Source organism: Anopheles maculipalpis, chromosome 2RL (assembly GCF_943734695.1).
Source record: "Anopheles maculipalpis chromosome 2RL, idAnoMacuDA_375_x, whole genome shotgun sequence".
Classification (NCBI taxonomy): domain Eukaryota; kingdom Metazoa; phylum Arthropoda; class Insecta; order Diptera; family Culicidae; genus Anopheles; species Anopheles maculipalpis.
In genome coordinates this window covers 68656746-68683924 of record NC_064871.1, presented here as the reverse complement: position 1 = coordinate 68683924, position 27179 = coordinate 68656746, and the positions used below count along the sequence as shown (strand labels likewise).

General features: G+C 42.7%; 2 protein-coding genes across 6 annotated transcripts in view; one reads left to right on the top strand and one right to left on the bottom strand.

Annotated features, from left to right (window-relative positions):
- LOC126556291 (clathrin light chain) overlaps window positions 1–27179 on the bottom strand; it is a 358662-nt gene that overhangs the window by 272515 nt on the left and 58968 nt on the right. The window lies entirely within an intron of this gene.
- Window positions 1–27179, top strand: part of LOC126568795 (protein O-mannosyl-transferase Tmtc3) — a 168453-nt gene that overhangs the window by 139997 nt on the left and 1277 nt on the right. Inside the window, exons 7-9 of the mRNA XM_050225428.1 lie at window positions 8649–8904; window positions 26158–26910; window positions 26982–27168. Coding sequence (XP_050081385.1) covers window positions 8649–8904; window positions 26158–26910; window positions 26982–27168 — 1196 coding nt within the window. The remainder of the gene's footprint in view (window positions 1–8648; window positions 8905–26157; window positions 26911–26981; window positions 27169–27179) is intronic.

Genomic DNA, 27179 nt, shown 5'->3' with positions numbered 1-27179 from the left:
ACACGAATATCGGTGGTTCTCAGCAAAAGGTTTGCTGTCAATGACCACCCACCATGTGCACCAGAAGCTTACCCAAATTGGGCAACCAGAAAATCTCCTCATTAAAACAACCGTGCAGTGTTTCCTTCCAGCCCAGTTAATACGGTATACAGTTAAAAAAAAAAGCTTCGTCCGCTTACGTTCCATTTGCCACTGGCTGCTCGTAGGTCCACCGACTGGCTCGTACGATAAATCATCCATGAATGTAATTTCCGCCCACTGCGTTAGGCAAAAGCGTTGTAAAATCAAACTACTTGTCCTGCCGTAGGCTAAACCTCACGTCACGGTACACTACGCACCTGCCCAATGTGTGATTTTCCGGGGGATTTACTACGACTATGTCGACCCGTAAACTATGCGCACCACTGCAGTCACAAGCTGGCCGACCTAACCATGAACCGTGCACGGCACAAGCTGCATTAACAGGCTGCGACAGAACCGGCTACTTCATGGGCCTGGGAGACGATAAGGTGTAAAGGCACGGAACGGGATGAACCGAGGGATGCAGGGGCTGGTTTAACATGGTCCACCGTATAAACAACAATGCTCATCGGCTATCGATTGGATGACACGGCGCCGGGCGGAAGCTGCGGGGCGCGGTAATGTTGCGAAAGCTGGGCAACTGTGAACATGATGCCCATGGTCGTATATCAAACTTCAAAATCAGACGCACGCCGGGCAAACCGGAGGTAGCGACGGTACCGACCGACATGGCTTCAAGCCCGCCTCTGCGATGTGAGAGATACGAGAGAATTTAATTAGGATTACGGTCGTTTTGTGCTGCGAAGAAACTGCTAACCAGTGACACCGTACCATACCTTCCTGATACACACACACGCACAGCCTCTGTCATCGCCAGCTGGACATAGGACACGCTGCTCTGTCCCACTATCGATCTGCTAACATGTGATATCGGCCACCGTGCCCTTGTCGTTTGTCCCCGACGTTCTTCGGGCTACAATCGACCAAAGTTCTGACCGAAATGCAAGCAATGGCAGTCTCGTTTCAACCTTAACTACCATAGTTTCTTGTACCGGGTTTGTATTTGTACGAAATAACCAGCACAACCCCCCTCATACACAAAGTGTTCGGCAATACGAGAAAGCGTTAAGCTTTTGAGCGTCCCACCTACCTTGACCCCGTCACGAAAAGTTGACCATGCACCCTAGTGCACTCACTACGGTTGGGTAGCTTTTGTTCGACAAGTTTTTCTATCTACAAACAGATTTTCATCGGTTAAAACCATCCATTAGTTACAGTGTGGTGCATCGAACGAAACAGCAGCAAAGTCAATTTAACACTGTTTAATACGTTCACCGTTGCGATGTAATACATGCAGCGGGGGAAGTGAGTAGGGGGGGTTGTCGTCTATTTTATGAAGCTACAAGCATTTGATTCGAGGGATTTTGTAATATTTTGCTCTAATACATGGTGTATAATACTGAAAATCGTTTGTGTGTTGACTACAGAAGTCCAATCGTGCCAAAGAGTACATTTACATTGCATGCACCTTAAATAAGCACTGTCAAATATTTTTATTCAGATCGGTTTGTATCGATCGATTTGTTTCCAGTAAAGTTTTAAGCTGGATATCGTGCAGCTTTCGTGTTTCAGTAATTATTAAAATATTCGATTCAACAAAAATCAAATATTAGTTAAAGTATCTGATCTTCAGATACGTTAAAAATTTCGTCTGTTCACCATTTCGTTCCTTTATAACCTCTCCTTCGTGTTCTTCCCTATGTTCATTTCCCACCGTAACTGCAGTACACGCTTGTAAAATCAACCGCTAAAAAAATCCTTGCCAATTCAAGCGTCTAGGTTTTTTCGTTGCATTAACATTGGATATATGCAGCCCCTAAATGAAGTCCCGAAATTGTTTGGACTACATATGACTATTTAAAAATCGACTTAGCTATCCCTCTTTGATATAAAATAGTATTATCAGAATCTAAAACATTGGTATGGCTTACTGATTTGATTAAAATTATTCAGTATACACCATTTCCAAGGATCATATACCCGAATAACCATCCTGTCTGTATATCTACACTGATCGTTTCCACTTCCGATAGGAAAATCGATCGATCCGATCGGGATAATTCACCGTATCCCATCACCCCAAAAACCGCCAAACTTTTGGAGCTGGGAGATGACCGAACAGCGAAAGGCTTCATTAAACATTAATTAATCCCCAGCAGCGGATGATTAAATTTCCATTAAGTGCATCCGAACCGAAGGGTCGCTCGAACACAACGACGCAGACCATCATCATCATCATCCGCTCCTGGACCGAAATCAATGGCATGTAACAATAAGCTTCCCCTGAACCGGATAGAACGATTTGGTGGAAATTCTTGCAAAAAAAAAAAACAGAAGAAGGTTTACCAAAACATCCATCCACGAAAGCGCACCACGCACCGCACCGTGTGCACGCGCCATTTCCCCTCGTGCACGACAACAACGGAGGGGTTTGGTCACAAAAATTGTTCGACGTGTCGTAAAAAATGTGATACCGCCACTTCCCTCCGAGATGGTATGCATCGCACCGAAACGATCCGCCATGTGCGACGGGTAAATGAAAGTAAACTGATTTAACGCCTGCACGGTAGAATTATTTCATGGCAAATAAATAAATAAAAACTTCCACGCACACCGTAATCCTCGTACTAGCGATGCGGCACCAGGCGCCTCCATGTATCATTGAGGTTCGGGAAGCCATGCAAAATCGGCTTATCGCAAGCCGAACCTTTCCGATTGACCAGTGAAGCAGATTCCGATGCCTTCCGTTGAACTGATGAACCAAAATCGGATAAAATTCCTGCACGAAATTCAAATTCAGATCAGTCGGCTCGGCTCGTGCGAGGACTACATTTGCTTGCGCACACACTCTATAGCTCTTTTTTTAGGCTGTGACTCTGCGCCAATGGAACAAAAACAACCCTCGATCCCATACGTGACGCATGGTTTCGTCACCCGATGCGTCCCACTTTGCACCTCGTTGTTACGGGCGCCCAAAGTGCAAAGTCCATCTCCTCCCCATCAGCGAACCAAGAAATGAGAATGAGGTCAAGACACTTTCACTACGAGACAATGGAAGCAAAAAACGGGAACGTAAAGCTCTGTATGTTAAGGGGTAATATTGTGTGAGAAAAATAAAAAAAAACCTGCTAGCCCCTCCGTTAAAAAGGGACGCAATTTTTGGGCGAGACTGGAAGATGATGCTTGCTGGTTCATAAATTATGTTTCATGTTTTGACGAGGGTCCAAACGACACACACGCACGTTCGCTCAGGTTCAAAGCATTCGGGTAGAGGGGGTGATCGGGATGGGTCCGGTGCACGAAATAAAATAAGCAAAATATATTCCACCCGCTGCTACCCGTCGCCTAAAGAGTGATACGGCGTGATCCGTTTTTATGCGAAAAAGGCATAAAAGGGAGATCATAGGTCACAGTTTCCATCGGATCCGCTTCCAGGAAGGGATGAACCAGGTTCGATGTGGTGTTACAGTGGAGCTGATGGGAAACATGTCAGTGCGTAGAGCCTACTCATCATTCCTGTCTTGCGCTCTACTGATTCACTCCCGTGCACCGTATTATGTCTACTTTTTTCTTTTTTTCGCTCCAGTATCAACCTCGGCAAACGTTGTCTACGCTTGATATTCCCACGTACGACTTTATGCCAAGTGTATCAACACAACATTCCATTCAGAAACCTTCAACTTTCGATAGGTTTTTAATTTGATTTATGATAACAGCAATATCTCCTTTTCGGGCCGCTTCCCTCTTCCTTGGAATTGTATTTGCGTGTCAGATAAAATGAACAAACATTTAATAATGCCTGAATTCATGCCTAAATTCATGTCGTTGTTTGGTAAGCGCATTCGATTAAAATTATCTGCTTCATAAATAATGTAGCAAACAAAAATGTTTTTATTGCATTAATTCATGTTGCTGAGTCGTTTTTTTTTCCTCTTCCTCTTGGCTTTACGGCCGGATTGGTTATGTCAGTCATTTAATGCTTAACTAGGCTTATTTACTTACGTTGATCAAAAAATCTGGGAGGGATTCGACATCCAATCCTGCCGTGTGAATGATCGGTGCCACTTCTACACTAATACCGGCCAGGATGATGCCTTTTTTAGCAATATTCTTTACAGAATTTCGGAATTGAAATGAACTAGTAACGGGGTGCATGACCCAGAAAATAAATCTGATATATTTATTCAGTTTCTGTGAAACATCCGAGCAACTAGGCACAAATTAAAAGCTTGGTTGCTTGGTTGGTGGCTCAAATTGGCAACATTGTTCGATATATTTGCAAAAAAATCAATGTGTTTCAACCAGAAATACATGTAGAAATACGTGTACAAATACATGTAGAACAAGTAACTAAAAAGGAATGGTGAAAAAAGAAAAATGATTAGAAGGATACAATGTTTATCAGTTCATAGAACAGGTGACTCCATACATGAATGATTTCTTCAAAATATTTTGTTTACCAACCTACCTAGAACATCCGTCACATAGGCTTACCTTGACCAACCTTGGTCCGAAAAATAACCAAAACAATGAATGAATGATCGAATCATCATTTAGGATGTCGTAAAACATTTTCAGGAAGAACTTGAACTGTTTAAATTTTTTTTGAAGCCTTTGGTATTGAATACTTTCTTGATAAAAACATGGTTGTCCTGCCAATGTTGAAGCAACAGTAATTTGAAAAATGGCAGTCTTCAAATGTCTTTCACGCAAAGATTGAAAAGAAAGTGAACTTTGCTAAATCATCTCGTAAATTCCATATTTTTTTGCTTCGATTTAAACAGCTCAATTGAATAACCAAAATATTAAAAACTATTTTAAATATAATAACCTTCTTAAGGTTTCTTTGAGCTATCAACCTCAGTTGTGACATACTCAGTAGTATTCTGGTACCGAGGAAACATGAATGGTTGTTCTATTTCAATACGATGTTTAATTCCTCGCTAGCGGAACAACAGGATTATTCCACCAATTTCCATGAAAAGCTGGCCTTTTCAAATTTAGCGTTATGCCATTTTACACGTGTGAGTAAATTTACCTCAATTTCATCATAGTTTCAACGAAACTTCCACACCAACATAGCCGTTCCCAGTAGTGTCTTCAGGCTGACAAAGGAACTTCTGTTAAGACAAGCGTACATTCATCTCACACTATCGCACATTCACAAACCATTGTGTTGTTCGTACAATATTCGCATACCATTTGATGAGCACATTTTCCCAACGCACTTGGCGAACGTTCTTGCGGCAGATTAATTTCGTTGCTCTGCCATTTTCCCGAGGAAAGTCATCTTATTTCGCAGTACCGCCTGTACGCCGCAGTACACACACAGCACAAAAGCAGCTCACCTTTTCAATTGACAGCTCATTTGGTGGCAAGCTCGCCGAGGATGCTGCTGCTTTTTCGATGGAAAACTAAAATGAATATTTCCTTATTTTGCATTTCGCTTACCCCCGGTAAACCGATCTCACCGCACCTCAGCCTGAGTGGCAAATTTGCCGAACAGCACACCTTCCGTACAGGGGGATGCTCAATAAATCTAGCTTCTAATCGCGATGGTCCGACCGTTTCATCCGTAGTTTATTTTCCACGACGGCAAACATGATACGAAGCCAAATGGCGGATGCCGGGATGTCCTCTTTTCATGCTAAATTTGTGCGAAAAACGCTGCACCACTCGTTTCACGCTGACACTAACGACGCTTCAGAAGCTGCTCCGGCGACCGGTACGACGACACCGACAGGTGAGAGGTACAGCCGACACATTAAACTATTCGACGCTATAATAGGAAATTGATTGGAAACGTTATTTTGCTGGAATGATTTGATTTCCTGGCGTCGCCGGCTCACCACCTCCATATCGCCCACTGAACCGAAACAAAACAACCCCTAACCTAGAAAAGTTTTCCAGCGACAGAGCGAGACAGAGAGAGAGAGAACAAAAAAACTAACATAAAACGGAGGAAATAAACGATCGACAAGCACAAACGCACAGGAAACCTGCTGCTACTAGTCGAGTGGATGAACCGAAAGTTATTGCACTCTCAGCCCTTATGTTTTACTACGGCTCTCAACATACTTCACAAGGGGTTCAGCACTGCAGCTCCCAGGATCCTGTTGCTATTTTCCCTCCCCCCTGAAATTCTATCCATACTTCCTACCAACGGCACACGTACACACATAGTTCGCATCCGTGACCATTTACCGGCATGTGCGGGTGACGTTGCAAAAGCCAAAGGTGCTTCAATTCGGCAATGGAGCATTTTTATCGTGCTGAAGGGCAACCTTCACTTGTGGTGCTAGTGACCTCGGGTGGTGGTGGTGAAATGGTGCATACCAAACCTTGCTTGTTAGACAGCCGAGTACATGCAAAAAGCAGTAACAAGCTGAAAGGGCAAAATTAGCACCTTTGTGTCAAATAGTTTTACGGGTTTTTTTCCTCCAAATTTTACACACGTTAAATGGGAAGAATAAAACACGAATTTTAGTATTTTAATATGATAAGAAATACTTAAATTATCAGTGGACGGAGCGAAATCAGATGATTGAAAACAGTGAAGTAATCAAACGATGAATTGACGAAAAAAGTCTGAAAATTGACACCTCAATAGGCGTGTTCCGTTATACGATTTGTACGCAATTCATAAATTATCGTTTAATATAGGTGTTAGCAAACTTTCTTAGGGTTCCCAAATTTCTGCCAGGAAGGAGGCAGATAGGAACATAATTAGAAGAGTAAAAAAAGGATGTTTCCGATCATTCTTCAGGGCAGAATGCGCCTGCCACGTGTTCAACGAGGAAGCGAGCGTTCGGTCGACAATTTAGTTAAGAACAATAAACGGTAAATTACATACCAAGAGCGGACTGTTTTTATGGTTTACTCCATTTACTTGAGCGAATTAAAAAATATTAAGTATTGAAATAATTCCGTGTTGTCTAAAAATGGAAACTGTAACAGGATGCAAATTGTTAACAGTAATATCTATTTATCAAGGTAGATTCATTGATTTAGCTAGATTAATTATAATGGTTGTTAAATAAATTGAATTTCTGAAATTTTTAACTTACTCGAAAATTGAATATGTAATCTTTTTTTTTGCATAGTTAAAAACATCAATTTTGTTACAAAATTAGCCAACAAAATCTATTCATCTGCTGCTTATTTTCTGCACTCGGCTGTGTGACCTCGCCCGGCAGCAACCGTTACGCTTACTCAAGTAGCGCGCGTAAGCAAACATGACAGCAGAAATGGTCCTGTCACACTTCGCAACCGTCCGCCCACGGTAACATGTCCGTCGTCCACCACCTGTGCATGGCAAGTCGATGCGAAGCGTGACGCGGAGTACACGGTGAAGAAAAATTATTAACCTTTATGGTAGTTTTATGACGTGAAATCGTGCAATAGCAAAAACGTTGATGACTTCGTTTCTCTAGGTTATGCTCAGGTCTCGGGTCCCCGTGCACCGTTTCCAGAACCGTTCAAGGACCGTCAAGGATAACTGTTTGCAGAGTCTGCTCCATTCCACGCCTTACCGTCCCTGTCTTTCGCGACAGATTTGCCGCACAAGCCAAAGTTCGCACCGGTGACAGCAAGCCAGCTCTTTCTCCCATCCCAGCGAAACAACCTGTGCGTGCGTTGAATGTTTGGCTTTTTTTTCCTTTTATTACGCTGACAGAGGTGCTTTGTGGAAGTACCGCTGCTTGGTGATGGCACAACAGCAACAAATCCGTCCCGTTGAGGTTGTGACTGTGACGCTGACGAGTTTGGCTCGCGGAAATGTTACTTTGTAGCGCGTCTACCGAGTTGATGGGGGGCCGTCTTAGCCGTACTGGGACGATGTGGAATATGCAGAAAAATGATTTCACTCAGCGAGGAAATGGTGAGATTTTCCCTACCCTTGCTATACCACCGGTTCGCCGATTACCACCGCCCTCGTATGCTACTTATCCTTCATCCACCTCAAAACCTCGATGTCACATGTCACCAACGATTACTACGCTCGATGGTACCGACGGTACTCGGTGCAGAAGACCTTATATTGTCGCCAACGATACTGTGCCTGCCAAGGGATCACAGCATACCTTTCCGCGTGAAAGGGAAGGCCAATTTGACCGTACCAGCTCTTGCCAACCCAAGGCCAATAAAATATCTAATTTCATTCTCGTAAAAATATGGAGCTTTTACTATCGATCATATTATTTTGCGACTGCTACCATTTTTCGATAGCTCGGATCGGAAGGATGGTTTTGCGTTGGTTGCGATTTTCCGTTATGGGCCCGGTCACGCCTTTGGTACGTGGCATTAAGTATCGTTGATCAACTAATCAACCAACATTAGTTTATGGCGTACCGCAATGAATGGGACCTACTTTGAAGTTCCTATACTTCGATTGAAAAAAAAAGATAAAGCTACTGAGAAAGAACTCAAAACTATATATTATTTTTGTCGGAAAGAAACAGCTCTGCGCCTATGAGTAGGCAATCCGCGTGCCACATATCCTAAATATTTAGCAAACAAGCTCAAAACACAAAAAATAAACCTTATTATCCCCTTTGCTTCTGTTTCAGATTCGACAATCCGGCCTCCGTTGCAGTAACCCCAGCCCGGCAATTGTCGTACAACTATCTTGTGTCGGTTAACCTGTGGCTGTTACTGTTTCCTTGCGATCTGTGCTGCGACTGGACGATGGGAACCGTCCCATTGGTCGAATCATTTACGGACCCACGCAATCTAGCCACACTCGGCGCGTACGGCATGATTGCCGTGTTGGCCTGGGTTGCCTTCATCGAAAACCATCGCCAAAAGTCTGCCGTGGTTGTAATGGTGAGTAAAAATTTCGATATTATTCATTTAAATTAGGAAAAATGAGGCTTATTTATAAAAGACAAACAGAATGTCTACGAAAAAACATTGTTGTTCTCAAATTCGCTTGCTTTGCCGCGAATAATAAGGCAAGCCTTCGCATATGTACTGCTCTCGACAACGCTACATCGAGCCAGAATCACGCATGGGAAATCCTATCCCTGTGCTGCTCGAGCTGACTTTAACGTAGCTGAACGAAACGGTTTATCATCATTATCTGGCAAACATAGCTTACACATTCTCAAGTTTGCTGTTGATTTCAATTTTCGTGCCATGCATCGACAAAACCCGGCCCATTACTTTCCCATTCTTTCTCCCCGAGGACTTCCCTCAACCCGGCGGCCCTAGTTGAAGGCCGGGAAATGGCTATGAAATACGCTCACTCCACACCACATCAACGGCATCTCAAGTCTTGGGGCACGGGAGGCACGGGCAGGCGAATGTGGTAGGGGCCAGTGTGTGACAACTTTGAGATGCGTCAAAATCCGTTTGGAAATGATTTTTGTTTCATTTTTTGCCATCATTCTCTAGGAACACATTTACTTCACTTTCTAACGATTGCCTTTCTGTTGTAGAACATTCTACGCATTCCGGTTGTCTATTCCAAATCATTCGATTTGAGGCAAACACGTTAAAGCAGCAGTAACACACACACACACAGCCATACTCACATTTCCACCCAAAGCCAATCTTCTCCAGAACGGGCGAACAACCGAATCCTCAAGCACGTTCCGATCGCTCGCTCATGCGAACAGAATAGGATACACGTTAGGATCCCACCATGCTTGCCGGATGTCCTTTTCTTTATCGATTTTCTTGGTCAGTGTGTTCTGCTCATTTTCTTTCTCCCCTTTTCGAGACGAACAAGAACAATAAGCACGGAATGGTTAACCATCGATCGAGCGGCGAAACGTGGGACCAATTTCCCTTCCCAGCCCCACCCCAACGGTCGATCGATTTTCCACCGAATGACCCTAACCGCATAGTATTTTCATTTGTTCGAGTGAAAATACGCATCCACACCTAAGGCGAAACCGTTTCTTACTTCGTTGATGATGATGTAGGGAAGCCGATTCTGGTCGACGAACCGTCGTACGAACGTTCCCGATGCCCTTGTTGCTTCCGTCAGCTAGATTCGATATTTCCTGCACCATATCGCACCATAACATCATCGCCCGCTGCCCATTATGACGACTGCGTATCCTTCGGCTCACGGTTTGCCGTCTTCTTTTTCAATCTATCGCATTTTCGATAGCATCGAGCATCGGGCCGGTACGGTTGGAGGAAGTGATCGTTTGTGGCGGTGGTTGGCACTATAGCAGCTTATAACTGGCAATGTAAATCTGTCTATCGAAGCTTCGGATCTCGACCGGGTTCTTAACAGCGAAGTATCCGGAAAGGTTTGTCTATGACTGCGTGGTTAATTTAAAAAAAATGGAAATACAATTTTTATGTGAAAATATAGATTTTTCTTCTACGTTCGGGATTAAAACTTGGAAAATAGACCATTCTCGACACGAAAGTAGTTCACGTTGTACAACCTTTGTGACATCTATGATTGTCACTTAACCTTTTTGAAAATAAATCTTCAATAATTACAAAACATTGAGAAATCTCCTGTCCCACAGACATGTTCAATTTTTTTATGTTTTTTTTTTTTTGACGACTTCCTTATGAACCGCCAGTCATCAAATGGCTTACTAGACTTTCCGACATCTCGTAGGTTGGCATTAGTCTTTCGTTATTACGTGGGAACCATCCAGATGGGATTTAAACCTCGATCCTGTCGTTTGAAGCCGCGCCAATTAAAATAATGACTTTCAAAAATATTGTACATAATCACTGATATCAGAAATTTTTAACTTTAAGCGTTAGTATGCAAACGTAGGATCACAACACAAGCTTAGCAATATTCCCAGAGTAGTTCTTCGGCAGTTTGCTTGGACTTTTCCAATGGCTGTCATACAGAATCATCCGAGATATGTTTTCGCAAAACAATCTATTGGTCAATCTGGTCATATCCGTTAGAAATGCCTTCCAAAATGCGCGCATATCACCGATCATTCTTACCGTCATAAAAATTTTTTTATGCATAATCGTTCTTAGTCAACATCTATCTTGCCCAGTATATTCTCTTCTTGGCTTAATGGCCCATCTAGGTAACGCCGGTCTTCGGTTGGCTAACTAGACTTGCTGATACCACGTATTTGAATAGTCAGTCCTCACTACGGGGGAACGGTTCGATAGGAAATGAAATGTGATCCTGTCGTGTCTCGCTATCTGTCCGGCGTATCTGTCGCCTCACTACCGGACTGCCCAAGATATTCTTCACTGTTAAAACGGATACCCTGGAGATACACTTTGGAACGCAGGACACTTCTGGACACATATATCTAAGTTTCATAGTGATGAAGCAGCATAAGACGACTTTCGCGTTTTGAACTTGAAATGAATATGAAAATTTGATCGAATAGTGGCCGCGATTGATTGTGATGCTTTACAGTATCTTGACGATAGGCTGTTGCCGGATGAGCTCGCGCTCGTCCCGATGTTAGATTATTCTCCGTTACTATTAGATATTAGAGTATTCCGTTGACTCTACACGATCCTGTCCTATCGATGCTGTTCACTATCGGTCGTTGCATCACCAACGGTGTGTAAGCAATCAGCAGGGCATCACGGCTCCGCTACATTTTGCGATCATATAACACTTTTTACTGGAAGTGAGAAGATTTTGTAAATCTCCAAGCAATTGTAACCGGTCGTCTGAACGTTGTGCCTTGCAACTTTTAACATCGTTGCTTAAGCATCGCACTTAGCGACGTAGAAACATCGCTCGGACACAGAGACATCAAATGAAAAATCATTAAAATTAAATGCAAGTGATTTGAATCGCGTTTGCAATGGTTGAACGGTTGAACAAATTAAACAACTGTTCAAAAAACTAAAGATAGTTTTTTTAGAGTTAATGCCAGAGGTATTGTAATCCACTCTATTACATACAGTTTTGTTTGTGAAATTGGCAACCAAAAAGGGAAAATTTTATAGTTCAAACATCTACTTAATACCCCGTATGTAATAAACTACATAGCTCCATAAATTCATATTGCACGTTTCATTCCGTCATCCTTGTAAGTGAGCAACAAAGACAACATTCAAATTGCATTCCCAAACCAAACTGCAATCACTTTCCCAGCCTTACCACTTTCTGAGAAATCGTATTTCGAGTCAATCTTAAAATTGCAGTTTTGATGACAGCCATAAAGTTCCTTCTGAGGAAATACTGCCTGTGCTGCAAGCTCTCGAACCCATCCCCAACTGTTCGCATCGATGGCATGAAAAGCCACTAGCGATTGATATTACAGTCGGTTGCTTGCTGAGGGTGAAATTTGTTTGCCTCATCCAAAACATTCACCGATTCGCTCGACCAATCCAACCGAGCGAAGTGGAAGTTGAACAATTTTGCATTCTTAGCAGCAGCAGCGGTAGGAAGCTTAAGCCCCTCTTCTAAAAGAGGAAGCTTTCTGTGCATTCGATTTGCTACTGCGCTTTAAATTGTTTCGCCGGCGTTTTGCTTTTTTTCTACGGGGATTCATTTTGTACCATTCCGTTTGAATTTCTGGCCGGTGGATTTACATATAAAACGAAAACGGTTTCAAGTGATGGAAAGAAAACCTCCAGCCCCGCTCGTGAGCAGGGCTCACTTCCTTACCGTTTGCGTAGCAGTAATCTTTATCGAACGTTTGGAACACACACACACACACAAACACTGCGCGATGTAAAGTCGCGCCATCCATGCGTGAAAGAAGCAACCGGATGCTGGTTCCAGTGCGCGAAAGAACTACACCGGAGTCGGTGCCATATCCGTAATCCTCTCGAGTGTGCACGAACTCGGAAAGACAAGTCGAGCATTCGATGGCTCCTAAACATATCGTTGGGTACCCGGTGAATTACAATATCGACGGCATTCGCTTTCATTTTTTTTCACGCTTATGCTCTATTTCATCTTCTCTCTCTCACACTCTTTGTTCATCTTACATATTTGTCGAATGATGGTATAACTTCATGAAGCCCTCAAAGACTTCCGGGCACGGCAACACCGGACGACATTCCGGTTCCGGTTGAAGTAATAACCCAGTTGCTTGGAATCCTCTTCATAATCCTTTCTGCCTCGTTTAAACGTGTCCTTTCGCCATTTGTTAACCGAGCAACGGTTTAAAGTGTGTCCTTTCTTATTTTTGGTACACCCTTGGAAGGATTTGCAACACTCAGTCCTCAAGCGAAAAAAAAATCGATACATCCCTTCGCCGTCTTCGGGAGGCCCAATTTATGTTGCGATTGTGGTTTTAACCAAAATGAAATAATAAATATAGTTAGGACACTCTCAAGCATTTCCATTGTTCACTTTTTCTTTTTTTTATTTCATGGAACAAGTTCGGAGAAATTTTTATTTCTGGTTGTAAAAAGCTTGCAGTGTACAGTGTTTGTTCAATTGCTTTGCAACTGAATTTTATTTAACATTTTTTAACGATTTAACAATATATTTATCTTTTTATTTCTCAATTCGTTCTTGGTATGTGAAGACATTTTTCTATTTCGTATCCTTTTTTACGATATTTTTTTTCACACTTTTGCTATAACATAATATGGCTTATAACTTGATGGGTTTAATTTAAAATAAGCCTGCCCTCTTACAGTATAACCTTCTTCTTGGCTTAACGGCCTTCTAGGTCACGCCGGCCAGCGAATGGATTACTAGATTTGCTGATATCATGTTGTTCGATAATCAGTCCTCACTACGCGAGAACGGCCCCGATAGGATTTGAATCCGGGTCCTGGCGCGTCCGGCGGCCGGTGCTGCTGTCGCCTCTACCACCGGGACGCCCCTCTAGTTTAATATTTATTTTCAATCACTTAATTTAATCCGGATATCAACCCGTTCTACAAATTTGAGGTGCTTTCTAGGGTGGAATCAAAAACAACGTTCATTTCACAATGTTATTAGGTGCGCAAATAAATAACGTCCGTTTTTTCATAAATTCATTTTTACTCGTGGCATTTTTATTTGTAGAATTTGGGTAAATCAAAGTATTGGCCATTATTATTCCATCTTTCGGGTAAATTGCGGATTCCTTTTCGGAAAAAAAATACGTTTTTCGACGCAATCCAGCTATCCAACCAATTCTGGATCTGTTCATAAGAGGGGAACAGCTGGTCAGCCAATCCATGTGCCATGGATCGGAACAGATAGAAATCCTATGGTGCCAGACCTGGTGAATACGGTGGGTGTGGTAAAACATCCCATTTGAGAGTATTAAGGTAGTTTTTCACATAATTTTGACGTGGTGTGATGAGTATTCTGACCGTTTTTCACGCAGTGCTCGGCTAATCAATTGTTTCCAGTAGTGCTCACCAGTGATTGTTTCTCCCAGTTTGAGAAGTTCGTGGTAGATGACACCGAGCTGGTCCCACCAAATACTCAGTATAACTTTCGAGCTATAACTTTCGGCCGAACATCCGAGCTCATGATGTTGGGGTATGAGCGGGGGACTCCCATGATTTTTTGCGCTTATAATTGCTGAACAAAATCCACTTCTCGTCTCCCGTCACGATTCTGTGCAGGAATCCCTTTCTGTTGTGCCGCTGAACCAGCAATTCACACATGAAGAGTCTGTGTTCAATGTCCCGCGGCTTCAACTTGTGTGGTATCTGTTTGCCCTCCTTCTGCATGTCTAACGCGTTCAGCTGTGAGGATATGGCTTGACGAGTTACATCAAGCACGACTGCAAACTCTTCTTGCGTTTGGCAGTGATTTTCCTCCAGTAAATTCATCAATTCTTCTTGGGGGAACGTTTTGGGTCTTCCTTCACGAAAAAACGACCTTCGAAAGCGTCGAAACCAATCCCGACACCTTAGAGCAGCATCGCTGAAAACACTCGAAAGCTCTCGATTGCGCTTCGGCTGCCGTTTTCTTCGTTCGAAACAAAAACAGCAACACCTCCCGCATATGGCCCTTATCCGGCTCAAAATAAGACATTTTCAAGGAGCAGGAACTTTTACTCGCACGAAATAATCACTAATCTGTTTACACAGTTTGATTATGTCATTCCCGAACTTGATTTATGACGTTTGTAAACGCCACAGTCCACAGTGGACCCATCGATTTAAAAAAGGCCGTTGTTTATTTGCGAACCTAATATAAAAATCTATCTCACCTATCGCAAAATGTTGAAATATTGAAACCACGCTAGTGACCTTGATTCCTAAGAAAGCAACGTGCAAATTGCCTCTTTAAAAAAAAGTAAAATAAAAGTCTGCCTTTACTCTACTCCACGCTTCCTTTTTCATATCTCTTCGATCGTTTTCCCTCATTGTTCTCACATTTGCTTCGCGCCACTAATCCTAGACTCTTCGCTTAATGTGTAGCCGCATCCTTCGAATGTTGCACCATTTATTTAGATTTATGAGTCAACGATAACTCAACGTGAAATCTTTTAGGTTTTTTTTTTGGCAAATCATTGCCCTGCGTCGCTCCAATTTGTGGTACCCAATTCCGGCTACTTCGCCATTGGCTTGTTTTGGGATATTTGTTTGTATATGTATTCGTCAGTGTGGTTTTTTTTCTTTTCTTTAGCTCTTTTTTTTCTCACTTTTCCATCCCACTGCTCAATTACTGTATTACTGCAGCGAAGCCTTCCGGGCTTCATATACGCCCCATGGGCCCCCAGAAGCCTTCCATTAGTGTAGAACTGCCTATGTCAGTGGAAACGAAGCAAACAGAAAACAGAAAAGATCGTATTCTTGCACTGCGCGAGAAGATTGATTACAGCTAAGGGCAAAATCTTCTCTCCATTTAAGCTTTCGCGCAAGGTTTCGGCCATTTTTTAACCTCTGTCCGTGCCAACCGTTTTACTACCCTCTTGCAACAATTTTACGTTTCCCTGCCGGGCGTGCAAGCTGCCATTTCGTTGAGCATTTGGTATTTTTGTTTCTTTCGCATGCTTGCAATTTCTATAAGTGATAAGCCGTCCGACTGTGTTCGTGTTCGGGAGGGTAGGATTTGCTGGTGGTATAGCCGTACTGTAGACCGTCAAATAAGAAAACTCATCAATTTCATGTCACTCTACTCGCTGCTGGCAGTTGGTAAATGCACGGGCCAGGTCATTCCCAATCCGCAACGGTATATGGAGCAAAGAAAGAAGAAAAGATGTAAAGCAATTCCTTGATTTGTTGTTCACTCTTGGGACACTTTTTTTCTGTTTGAAGTTTTTAAGTTAATTAGCGCGTAGTGTTGTTTGACGAAACGAGTCAAGAAGTAAACTACTTTATTGTGCGCCTTATTTTAGTAAGATTGCCATACTTTTTTTTACTACAATTTGGAAACATCTCAAAGAAATTACACCAACTGTGCTTTAAAAATAGCTGTTCATTCCGGTGCCAAAACGCCCAAAGGTATGCAATCGGATAACATTAATGCAGCAACATATGCTAGGATGAGTATGAGTCATCAATTTTTTTTTCAAAGCATCGTTTATGTTCTTGGACATTTTAAGTCCAAGATTTAAGGTTGATTTTACGCTCATTGATTGGCAATAACATAAGTCAAGAACAAACACTAATTGGCAAAACACTGCTTTACCAAAACTATGATGCTTTAGAGTGCCTAATATTAAGAAATGTTGTGGTTCTACTCTTGCATCTAATAAAAGCCCTAGGATTCATGTCGCAATCTCAGATTTCATTTAATAGAAAACAAAATTGGAATTAGAATATGACGCTTCTCTCGACCCTATTCTTCGCTCACCCCAAATTACTCAATGCCCGCCACCGTGTTGTGTTGGCCACCGTTTCAGGTCATCCCACCAGTCATAAATTATCCTCTGTCGCGTTCCGTGTACTTAAATTCGCACACTGAAACGCTTTCCCCCATTTCACCGTGTTCGGGTTTTTTTTTTTTTTCTTATGTGCGCTTTACTGTTCTTCTACCGATGACGCCATCCGTTTGGCTGGAAACTGCTCGGGGGATTAAAGTGACATAAATTCTAAAACTAAATTAAATTTTGCAAGTATGTGTGTTGCTGCACGGCTTCCGTTTGCCCAGCTCCAGCTGCCGAACCACTGTCTAGACGGTCGTCAGTGATTATCTCTTCGGGTGATGCTGTGAAGGTTCCACAACACATATGCGCCTCCCGGATGCTCGCCCGAGGATCCACGCGGCAATCATACACCGAGGGTCGGCAGGAAGTGTTAGTGGTACAAAAATAAGCAAATGCATTTAAGTTTTCCTTTTTTTCTCTCTCTCTCTCTCCCTCTCGCTTTGGTCTATTCGAGCCTGCATTATTATTATGCGAATGGTAATGGCGGCTATGTTGAGGTTAGTCCCAACGGGTGTCGAGATTATTCAGCGCTCGGGTGTAGTTTCCTTTTCGGAGTATGTTTGTGCAGCCTTTTTTTTGTTGCATTGCTTCTTATTCCACTGGCTACGGACAGAGTAGATCGCTGTCACCAGTATCCCCTACTGGAAGTGCAGGTACGGAGCTGCATGACCAGTGTATACAAGTGGCACGAGATGCATGTTTCCATTGCAATTCATATTTTCAACTGCACGGAGAGTGTTGAGCTTTTTGCACGTTTCCTGCTGCTTTTTTTTTGCTCTCTTTTCGTACATTGCAATGAGATGCATCATGCAGAGGGATTGTGATACGAGAATAATAATACCCTCGGGCATACTGTGACACATCTCACATGGGTAACTAATGCTACCGGTGGGTACCGTACCGGGCAGAGTTCCACTTGGGAGACATTTTGATTGCTTTAGACAATCATGTTTTCAAGATGAGAAAAAATGATTTTATACTTCTGCGCTCGTTGGCAAGCACACGGCAACACGGAAATGGAGGGTTACAATGGCAAAAGCTTGAACGGTACACCGGCGTCTATCAAGACGTGTATGGTTAGTTGCACCAAAGAATTAGTTAGGATTAGGGACGCCTTAACGCTGATGGATAGCAAAGCTTTACCGTCAGTGAATGTATAAATTTATTTGTAAAAGAAACAAAAAACAATTATCTTTGTTTGTAAATTTATACTCAAATTTTCTTTCCCGGAAGTGAGCAAGTGAACTGGAATTATTTTTTTTTAAATTCAAAGGCATTTTTCCCTTTCTGCAAATGACTTTTTCGACATCCAATTTTTAAATTTCAGAGATTTTTTAAATAAAATCATAATTAAATTTGAAAGAATCTACCAATTCTCGTTTCGTTGGTTGTCGTCCACAGCATAGAGTTTTCACTGTTTCATCGTTCTATTGTCTGATGAACCCTTGTACACTTTTCTTCCAGCTTAGCCCGCATTAAAAGCTCTCTTCCGAAAAAAGAAGCATTTCTCTCGAACTGCCAACTACATCTCAACTACCTGATGAAGTTGCCTCATCATGTAGACCTCTTCTACCGCCTTCACAGAATCCAGTCTACCTCAAACGGTTTTTCACGCCTGTGACGTTCATGTTCACGTTCACCGTGACTGTCAACCTACCGCAAACGCCTGAACAGGTTCATATTGGCACGTATCCATCTCTCTTAGCTATTCTCTTCCCGAAATCCTTCCTCTGTCTCTGTTGAAGCTGGTTTGGCGAGCAATAAATGGCGAGTCCATGGATTCATGGACTCATCCTCCCGCTACAGCTGTTACAGCAGCAGCTACAGCAGAGAACATGATGCACCTGGCAGTCTCTATACTACGCGATCGCTGCAAGATCTACAAGAGCTTCGGTATCGATGTTGTCAACATGCAACAGCTGCCTGGTACCGTAACCCAGCAACTCCAAGCACTGGGCACTCGAATAAGAGGTGGGCCACTGATTCAACCCAGGTGTCCAGGTACGCTCCGGATACGTAGTGAAGCAGTAAACATGCAAATACTCACAGAAAAATCATTATGTCATTCTGTGAGGCCACCTAATGTATATGTTACCCCAATCCCAAGATTGTTTTCACTCTTGCAGCGTTGTAGCACGTTCCTCCCGATGAAAACATTCCTTCGATTGATACCCGTGGCTACTAGTAGCCTCTGATGACATCTTTTGTGCTCGCTGACAAGCAGGTGAAACGGGATCAATCCGTCAAGTACCACCGTCGTGAAAGGGGTAAGAGGGGCTTTTCCAGTCGCGCCCGCTCCTGAACTTCCTCCTGCAGTACTGCAACTTTGTGGTCAGTGTCCATATGGGTTCTGCATATTGAATCACAGATTCCGTTACTCCAGCCGGCAGCTGGCGCTTCGCCTGTTGGGGAATTTAGAATTGGAATATTTTTTCCATGGCTATGAATTTCACTTCGGAGACGCTCTATTTCAACACATTGGTCTACTATTTTAACAGCTCTATCGTTTATTCACACTTCCGAGAGGTTTGAAGTAATTTTGAACACAGTTACCGGCTAAAGAGTAATATAGGCCCACAAGTTGCACGCAGCAAACTCACAAGCTCCACAGTCGTTTGTGAACATGGCTGAGTAGGACATATTAAAAATATTAAAACTATTGGTTTATAAAATCAAAAAAAAATCTGATTTTAACTAGTTTTAATAGTTTTAGTTATTCAATCAACTTTCTATTCAAATCATGTTCAAATATTTTTTTTCCGTATATTGAGCCATTTAAATTAAAAAATATGGCTCACTATAGAATTAGTTCAATTACAGTATGAACTGTCTCGTTTAAATGATGAAATAAGTTAGTGAAATGTTTTTTTTTATAAATTAGTCTTATACATAAGCTAGCTTTTGCGACACTGTAATTACTGAAATTATCATTTAAATTTCAATAATGAATCTCGTTTTTATAATGATTTATTTAAATAATATTTTTATGTCCTACGCTTAATGGTCACAATCTACCGTGATTTTTCAGACAAGCTTGCATGACATTACTCTTTAGCCCAATTACCAGGTATGGATACGGATTATACTTCTTCCTAAATTCACCATACAACATGTTTGTCAAGAATCTGATACGGATGCAATAGAATACGGCCACAAGGAGCGAAAAAGGATAAAAATATCTCCTATTAACCGATCCCTCATCCGACCATCCACTTGAGAGTAGACTATTCCTTTACATAAATGACAACTACTGTTACAATTTAAAAGCTAAGCCTAAAATCTCTACATAGCCGCCTGCGTTAATAAAGAAAATAGACAATTATCTATGAATCGCACAAATACAACAGAAAACAAAAACAGAATTTTCGCTTATTCGATTTTGTAATGCCATGTCATCATGATGCTCAAACGATCAGTTAAGAAACAGGACCCATTTAAATCAATAAGCACTTTCATTCCACGGTGCAGCGTTTTCCCCCCCCCCCCCCCCCCCCCGGGCCGAATGCGTATCAGATCGATGCCGAAAAAAGAAACCGACAGTACAAGACAAATTGATGAGGTTTGAAAAGAAGGGAGCTCTGCCACTCTGAAAGCCGAGCCTGAATGTAATAACGACCGAAGAAAATGTGTATTAAATAACAAACGCTTGTTACGAGAGCAACAGCAGCAGGTCTATCGATCTAAGCGATATCTTCTTTTCATCAAATAAACACACAAGCATCCCGAACAAGCGACAAAAGCGAGCGCATAAAAATATGCCATGGCAAACGGAAAACCCAGAAAAAGCAAGAGACTCTGGCGAAATGGAGAGCAAAACTGATGTAACGTTTCGCTCGGCCCGGCAAAGCCCGTGCGAAACGGAAAGCGCTGAAGGTAAATAATTATTTATCGATTATCGACATCTTTGTGCCGCCAGCTTGCCTACGCGACGTTCGACCCTCATGTACCCGTCTCAAGACGGTTTCGGTTGGAAACAAAACGACAAACGTCTTCGCTGTTGTCGCGTGTGTACATCATCCTCATCCTGGCAACATCCGTTCGTGTGGCACCACCGGCCAGCACTAAAACCAGAGATCCCAAGATTCTGGCAAAAGAAAAAAGCCGATTTCAATGGTATCCTCATTATCGTCGACCATTTTCAAGATTTACCGAAAGTGTGCCAGCATCCGGCCGCAGGCATCACTTTCACCGTTGGTAAAGTCTTGCAGGAAAACTGTCATCACCGTGGGAGCGACCGACGAAAGACCACCCCAACCACCGTCATCATCATCATCATCGATATCATCCGACGGTTTCGTCTCTTCTTCAGTCAAGTGCGCTAGATTTCACATGCCAGCTGTTCTTGGGCAGTAGATTTATCTGATCAGTTTTTAATCGAAAGCTCGCCCTTACCGGCCGTAGATAATCGAACGACTTGCCGTCGTCGGAAGCGGTATGAACACAGGACGGCAGGTCGTGTAACACAAATCGAACGTCCCCGACGCAGTGCCTTCCGCCATGTTCGTCCATTGTCTCGTTGGACGTTAGGATAATTGTAGCAAAAACTTGACACGTCCGGAAGAACACGGTTTCGCTTTGTTTTGTTTGATGCTGCTCGATGCCCGATAACGAAAGCGCATAAGCGAATCGAATATTCATTTGTGCTGTCCCGAGTCCTATTTCCGGGTGCGGCCATACCCAATGCGCACACATTCTTATCACGCAAGGATTTCCGTGTTTGTTGGGGCGCACGAAAGAAGGTTGGAAGAGGAAGGAATTTAATTAAAGCAATCGTTCACTTTGATTGAACCACCGGCGGCGGGGGGGGGGGTTGATGACTTGGGTGACTTTCCGTTTCGGTTTACTTCAGTTTTTACCTTCACCACGCGCGCTATACACCTTGACAGCTAGGGGATTCTGCTTTCTTCCCTTTTTGATGCCGTTTCATATTAAATCTAAGTCCTTCATATTTTGACGAGGGCGACAAGGCAGGGAAACAAAGGGCCGCACTGTAAAGATCTGGTCCGATTCTAAGAACATTTTTGTACCAAAACAGAAATAGTGTACCCACGTATTGCTGTATCTAGATGTCATACTTGGGTAATAATCTATCCCGAAAGCTTGCCCGCTTCGAGCAGTCAGACAGAATGGGCATGACACGGCTACATCCTTGCACAGCAACGTGTAGCAAGTGTCATGGTTCGGAACGGAGTAGCCTGAAATTGACATGATTCACCTTTCCGAGCGCACACTGACAGACAGGCCGGAGATGCTATTTAAGCTCGTGACGTATCGTGGCATAACGGTTTGGCATTTCGTGGGTGGAATTTTCTCGGTACCCCTCGTTAGGGCAGTTCCATCTCGCTGTGCTGCATAATTAAACGAAGTAAATGGACTACGGCTTCTCGCTTGTCTTTAGCTGTCGATTAGCGAGCGATTTCTTAGAGCTTTTAAATTTTTAATATTTTAATCTAAATTTTGCTACTCGCAGTGTGATTGGGCTTTAGTTATCGATCAGTAGCAGTGCACGGGATACCAAGATGGGGGGATGACGTTGTTCTGGTTGAATTAAAAATGTACTTCAAAAGAAGGAATAAAATGGAACAAATTTTCTTTTTCATCAATGACGTCAGCACCGGGGCAGCTATTTGAAAAGCTGTAAAACATCATATATTCTACCCTACACTATTTATTTGACTGATTTAGAGATCACCTACACTGACGTTCTTCAGTAATCAAATAAAAAATCAGTAAATCTTCTTCTTCCTTATTTTCAAAATTTGTCGTATTTTGGAGCATTTTCTACTTCTGAATCCCTTCAAATGACCATTAACTGATCGTAGTCGTAAAGGTATAAGAAGTGCTGTTTTACATTAAATCAAATGTTCAATAATACAGTCCCAGACCCCTCTTCAGGAATCATTTATTGATTCCAAGAGAATGGCCGAAATTTACCTCATCACTGTCTTAATATTAAAAACGTGGAAACTAGTCGGTTGGTGCCAGTCAAACAATGCATTCTTACTTACTTATCAGGCGCTACAACCGCTTTGCGGTCTTGGCCTGCCACAGCAGAATCCGGAACCGCTCACGGTCCCGCGCCGTCGTCCGCGAATCCGTTGTCTCGGTCTCGATGGCGGATGATTCCACGCCATCTTCCCACCTCAATCTGAGCCTACCACGCCTCCTCTGTCCGTGTGGACGGCCTAAAAGGACTTTCTGAGCTGGGTCGTCCGGTGCCATGCGTATAACATGGCCAGCCCATCGGAGCCTGGCGAACCTAATTCGCTGCAACTTCTGAGCATCTTTCTCTCGAACGCGGCTAAGAGGGCTTCGTCCGTTTTGGACAGGGCCGCCATGTCTCAGAGGCGTATGTGAGTACTGGAACTATAAAGGTACGATACAGTCCTAGCTTCGACCGCCGCGACAGGTTTTTTGAGGTGAGATGTTTCCTCAGGCTGTAGAATGACCGGCTGGCCGCCACCATCGCGTTCCTTATTGAAACTGTTACAGTAAATCTCTTTTTATATATCAATGCTCTTACAACAAATACGCGTATTGAATTGAAAAGGAGAATCGATTTCATCCTTCCAATAGCATTCAATCGCTGCCTTTAGCGACCTACTTCTTGCAATAGAAGAAGACTTTCAAATCAATGTCTTATATACATTGAGCGCTTTCATCATTTGTTAATATTATTTCGTGGTCCACTCGGCAGCCACATATTAAAGTATTGCAGGACATCGGCGTTTACAAGTTTAGTAAAAGAATTTCAGGGTGGCAGGCACTCAACCGGGAATCAACCGGGAATTCGTTTAAACCGGGAAAACCTGGAAAATATTAGGAATTTCTCCAAAAAAACTGGGAAAATTATATTCTGTGTAATATCATTTTTAAAGTCGCTGTGTAACATTTCCAAAGCACTTTTATTCTCCATGAACTTTAGTTTTTTGTTCGGGTATGGTGTGCGGGTTTTCTTATTCCTGTCTACTTACGTTCCCCTTCGCTTCTGTATTTACGCTCTGTATGAGTCTGGCGGTCTGTCACGTTATAGTGTAACATAGGTACTTTCATTTTCCCAAGAAACCTTGTACGAAAGTTTGCGAACGCTATTTTTACTCAGGTTTTTTAAAGCTTTATTAAAATCTCGTATTAATATGTTGCAGGCCTCTTAACTTGCAGAGTAAGATGGTTGTAAATGGATTTTTCCACCCAGGTAGTCACAAGCCTGGAATGGAATTAAAATGTTATGTGCTAAAATACTTTGATATTGTTTGAAAGCCGGAAAAAATGGGGAAAAACCGGGAAAACCCGGGAGTTTGTATTCATGCTAAAGATTTCTGGCCTTTTTCTATTGAAAAGCCTTTAAATTGACCAATTTGTTGCTAGTACCAATGCTTAGGAGTCTTAATGTCGTTAAGACAATACATTTCTGACTATTTTTAGCAATATTCCAACATAAAAATACGTAATTTACATTGAAAATGTTTCACTGTTCAATTTAGCCAGCTGCTTAACGTTTCATTTCGCGAGAAAATATTTTTGACGAATACTATTCAAATTGCCAGAACTTTATTAAATAAGAAAACTCGTCAAATATCAAATAGTAATTGCTTTAGTTCACAACTAACAATTGAAAAGAATTAATGATTATCAATGGGGCAGCCTGGTAGTTATGCTAGAGCGGTGCCGGTCTTCATACGGCAGGACCCATCCATCCATCATTCAAATCCCATCCGGACCGCCTCCCGAATGACCATCCAACTACGTGGTATCGGCAAGTTTTGAAAGTCATTCGATGATCGCCGTGACCTTAGAAGGTCGTTAAGCCAATGAAATAGAAGAAAATTACCAAAAACAAATTAAATCTCATGCATCTCTCTTGGATCATTACAATATAAAAGGGAAACATTTTTGTTTAACAAAAGTTACTTTTCCCAAACACTCGGCAAATCACAGTATTGCATTTCATAAAACAAATGACAAAGTAAATTTTCTAATGGGATGTTTACGTCTGTCCATCAGCCATCTTATTTAATTTGATTACTCTTTACATAAAGTAGCGCAAAGCTCGCTGGCCAAGGTCAATCTTTAACCATTGCTAGCGCTCCTTCGCCGACCATTCCATTTGCTCCTTCGTGTCATAACATTTTCCGACGGTTATTATCATTTATTATCATCGCTCTAGGGATTGCACTTTGGATTTGCTTATCCGCGTCATTGCCTCGGCGACAAATCCGTTGGCAGACAGTTGGTGCAGCTGGTTTCTGCACCTCTCAACCCGGCCACACTTCCTCTGGCGCACGATGAAATAAAACTTGCATAGTTGACACAGAGCCGTGCTTTAGATGTGGTACCGAACAGGCGGCGAAAGGAGTTTAATCAAATTGTTTGCCAACGAGGCCAACCATTTGCTATGGTGCTGTTGGTAACACGAACCAGAAGGGTGTGAAAAACAACAACGGTTTGAAATAAAGCAACAATCGCTAATGCAGTTTGTTTTACGGTGAAGGGAATACACACTAACTACCGTTGCGTTGTAAAACTGCATTCATTTCTCGTTTTCCATATCTTCCTGATGCTTCGCTGATAATAATAAAAAATCTTGTTTTTTAATTGTTAAAATATTTCAAAACAAAAGAATTTCTGAAATATGAACAACCAGGCGTCTCCATTATTATGTTCATTAGCAAAGGACGATTTTAACATTTTTTTTTTTTTTTGACTGTGCGCACATTAGTGCAACAATGAGTTTTTAATTATTTGCTACTCTTTTACTTCTGCGTCTTTTTTTTTCTTCTCATTTACTTTATGCATCAGTTAACGGGAAGCTTATCCATGTCCGGAAAACATTAAAAAGGCTCCTTCCACACACACACACACCCATGCAAGAAAACCGAAGAACCTGAGGTTGAAAATGTAAAACAAAATGTCCCGCTGGTCGTCCGAAAGCACTCTCGGATGGCGGATGCTTCTAATTATCCACAGCAAATCACATTTGGTACTGCGAACAATAGCGCCGAGCATAATAAACACACAGCAGATAGAAATGCATATTTTAATTTCGCATGCAAAAAAAAAGACAAAAAAAAGCTCGCGTTGCGCCGTAATGAGCCGTAATGAATGCATGGATAAAAGCAAAAAAACATTCCACCGCTGGTATGGAAGCGACTTGCAATTTGGGTTATGTTTTCTTGCTCGTACTAGGTTTCCGTAGGAAGCTCCACCTGTCCATCATGCGGACACGACTATTTCAATTAAAACTATCACGTGCTGTAATTTGTACGCAATTTAATAAACATTTCTTGTCATTCGGCATGTAATAACACAATTACGACCCTCTTTTCTTTTCTTCCAGGGACTGGCATTCATGATACTTCCCTTTCTACCCGCCTCGAACCTCTTCTTCCCTGTGGGGTTCGTAATTGCCGAGCGTGTCCTCTACATGCCCTCGATGGGTTTCTGCATTCTCGTTGGATACGGGTTCCATCTGCTTTCCGAGCGTTGGTCACGCAAAATGACTTGGTGCTGTCTGGGCGTGCTGCTGCTCACGCACTCCATCAAGACGTACAATCGGAACGCGGACTGGGAATCGGAGTACTCGATCTTTATGTCCGGGCTGAAGGTGAACCAGCGCAACGCGAAACTGTTCAACAACGTCGGCCATGCGCTCGAGAGTGAGGGTCGGTTTGAGGAAGCGCTTCAGTTCTTCCACAAGGCGGTCAGCGTACAGGAAGATGATGTCGGTGCGCACATTAATGTCGGTCGGACGTACAACCATCTGAAGATGTTTAAGGAGGCCGAACAGGCCTACCTGAAGGCGAAGTCATTGCTACCGAAAGCGAAGCCGGGCGAATCGTACCAGGCTCGTATCGCGCCGAACCATTTGAACGTGTTTCTGAATCTCGCGAACCTCATCTCGAAGAATGCCACACGGCTGGAAGAGGCAGACCTGCTCTATCGGCAGGCGATCAGTATGCGTTCGGATTATACGCAGGCGTACATCAATCGTGGTGATATTCTGATAAAACTGAACCGCACTAAGGAGGCGCAGGAGGTGTACGAACGGGCGCTTCTGTACGATAGCACTAATCCGGACATTTACTACAACGTAAGGCATCCATGAACTTCCGCTACGTGTTTCGTCGACAATTAACTAATATTTCTTTTGAAATTCTTCAGCTTGGAGTCGTATTTTTGGAGCAAGGAAAGGCGTCACAAGCACTGGCGTATCTAGACAAAGCGCTTGAGTTTGATCCCGAGCACGAGCAAGCACTTCTTAATTCGGCCATTCTCCTCCAGGAGTTGGGTCGTCCGGAACTGCGTAAAATTGCTCGTGAACGTTTGCTGAAGCTGCTAGCTAAAGATGGTATGTTTAAT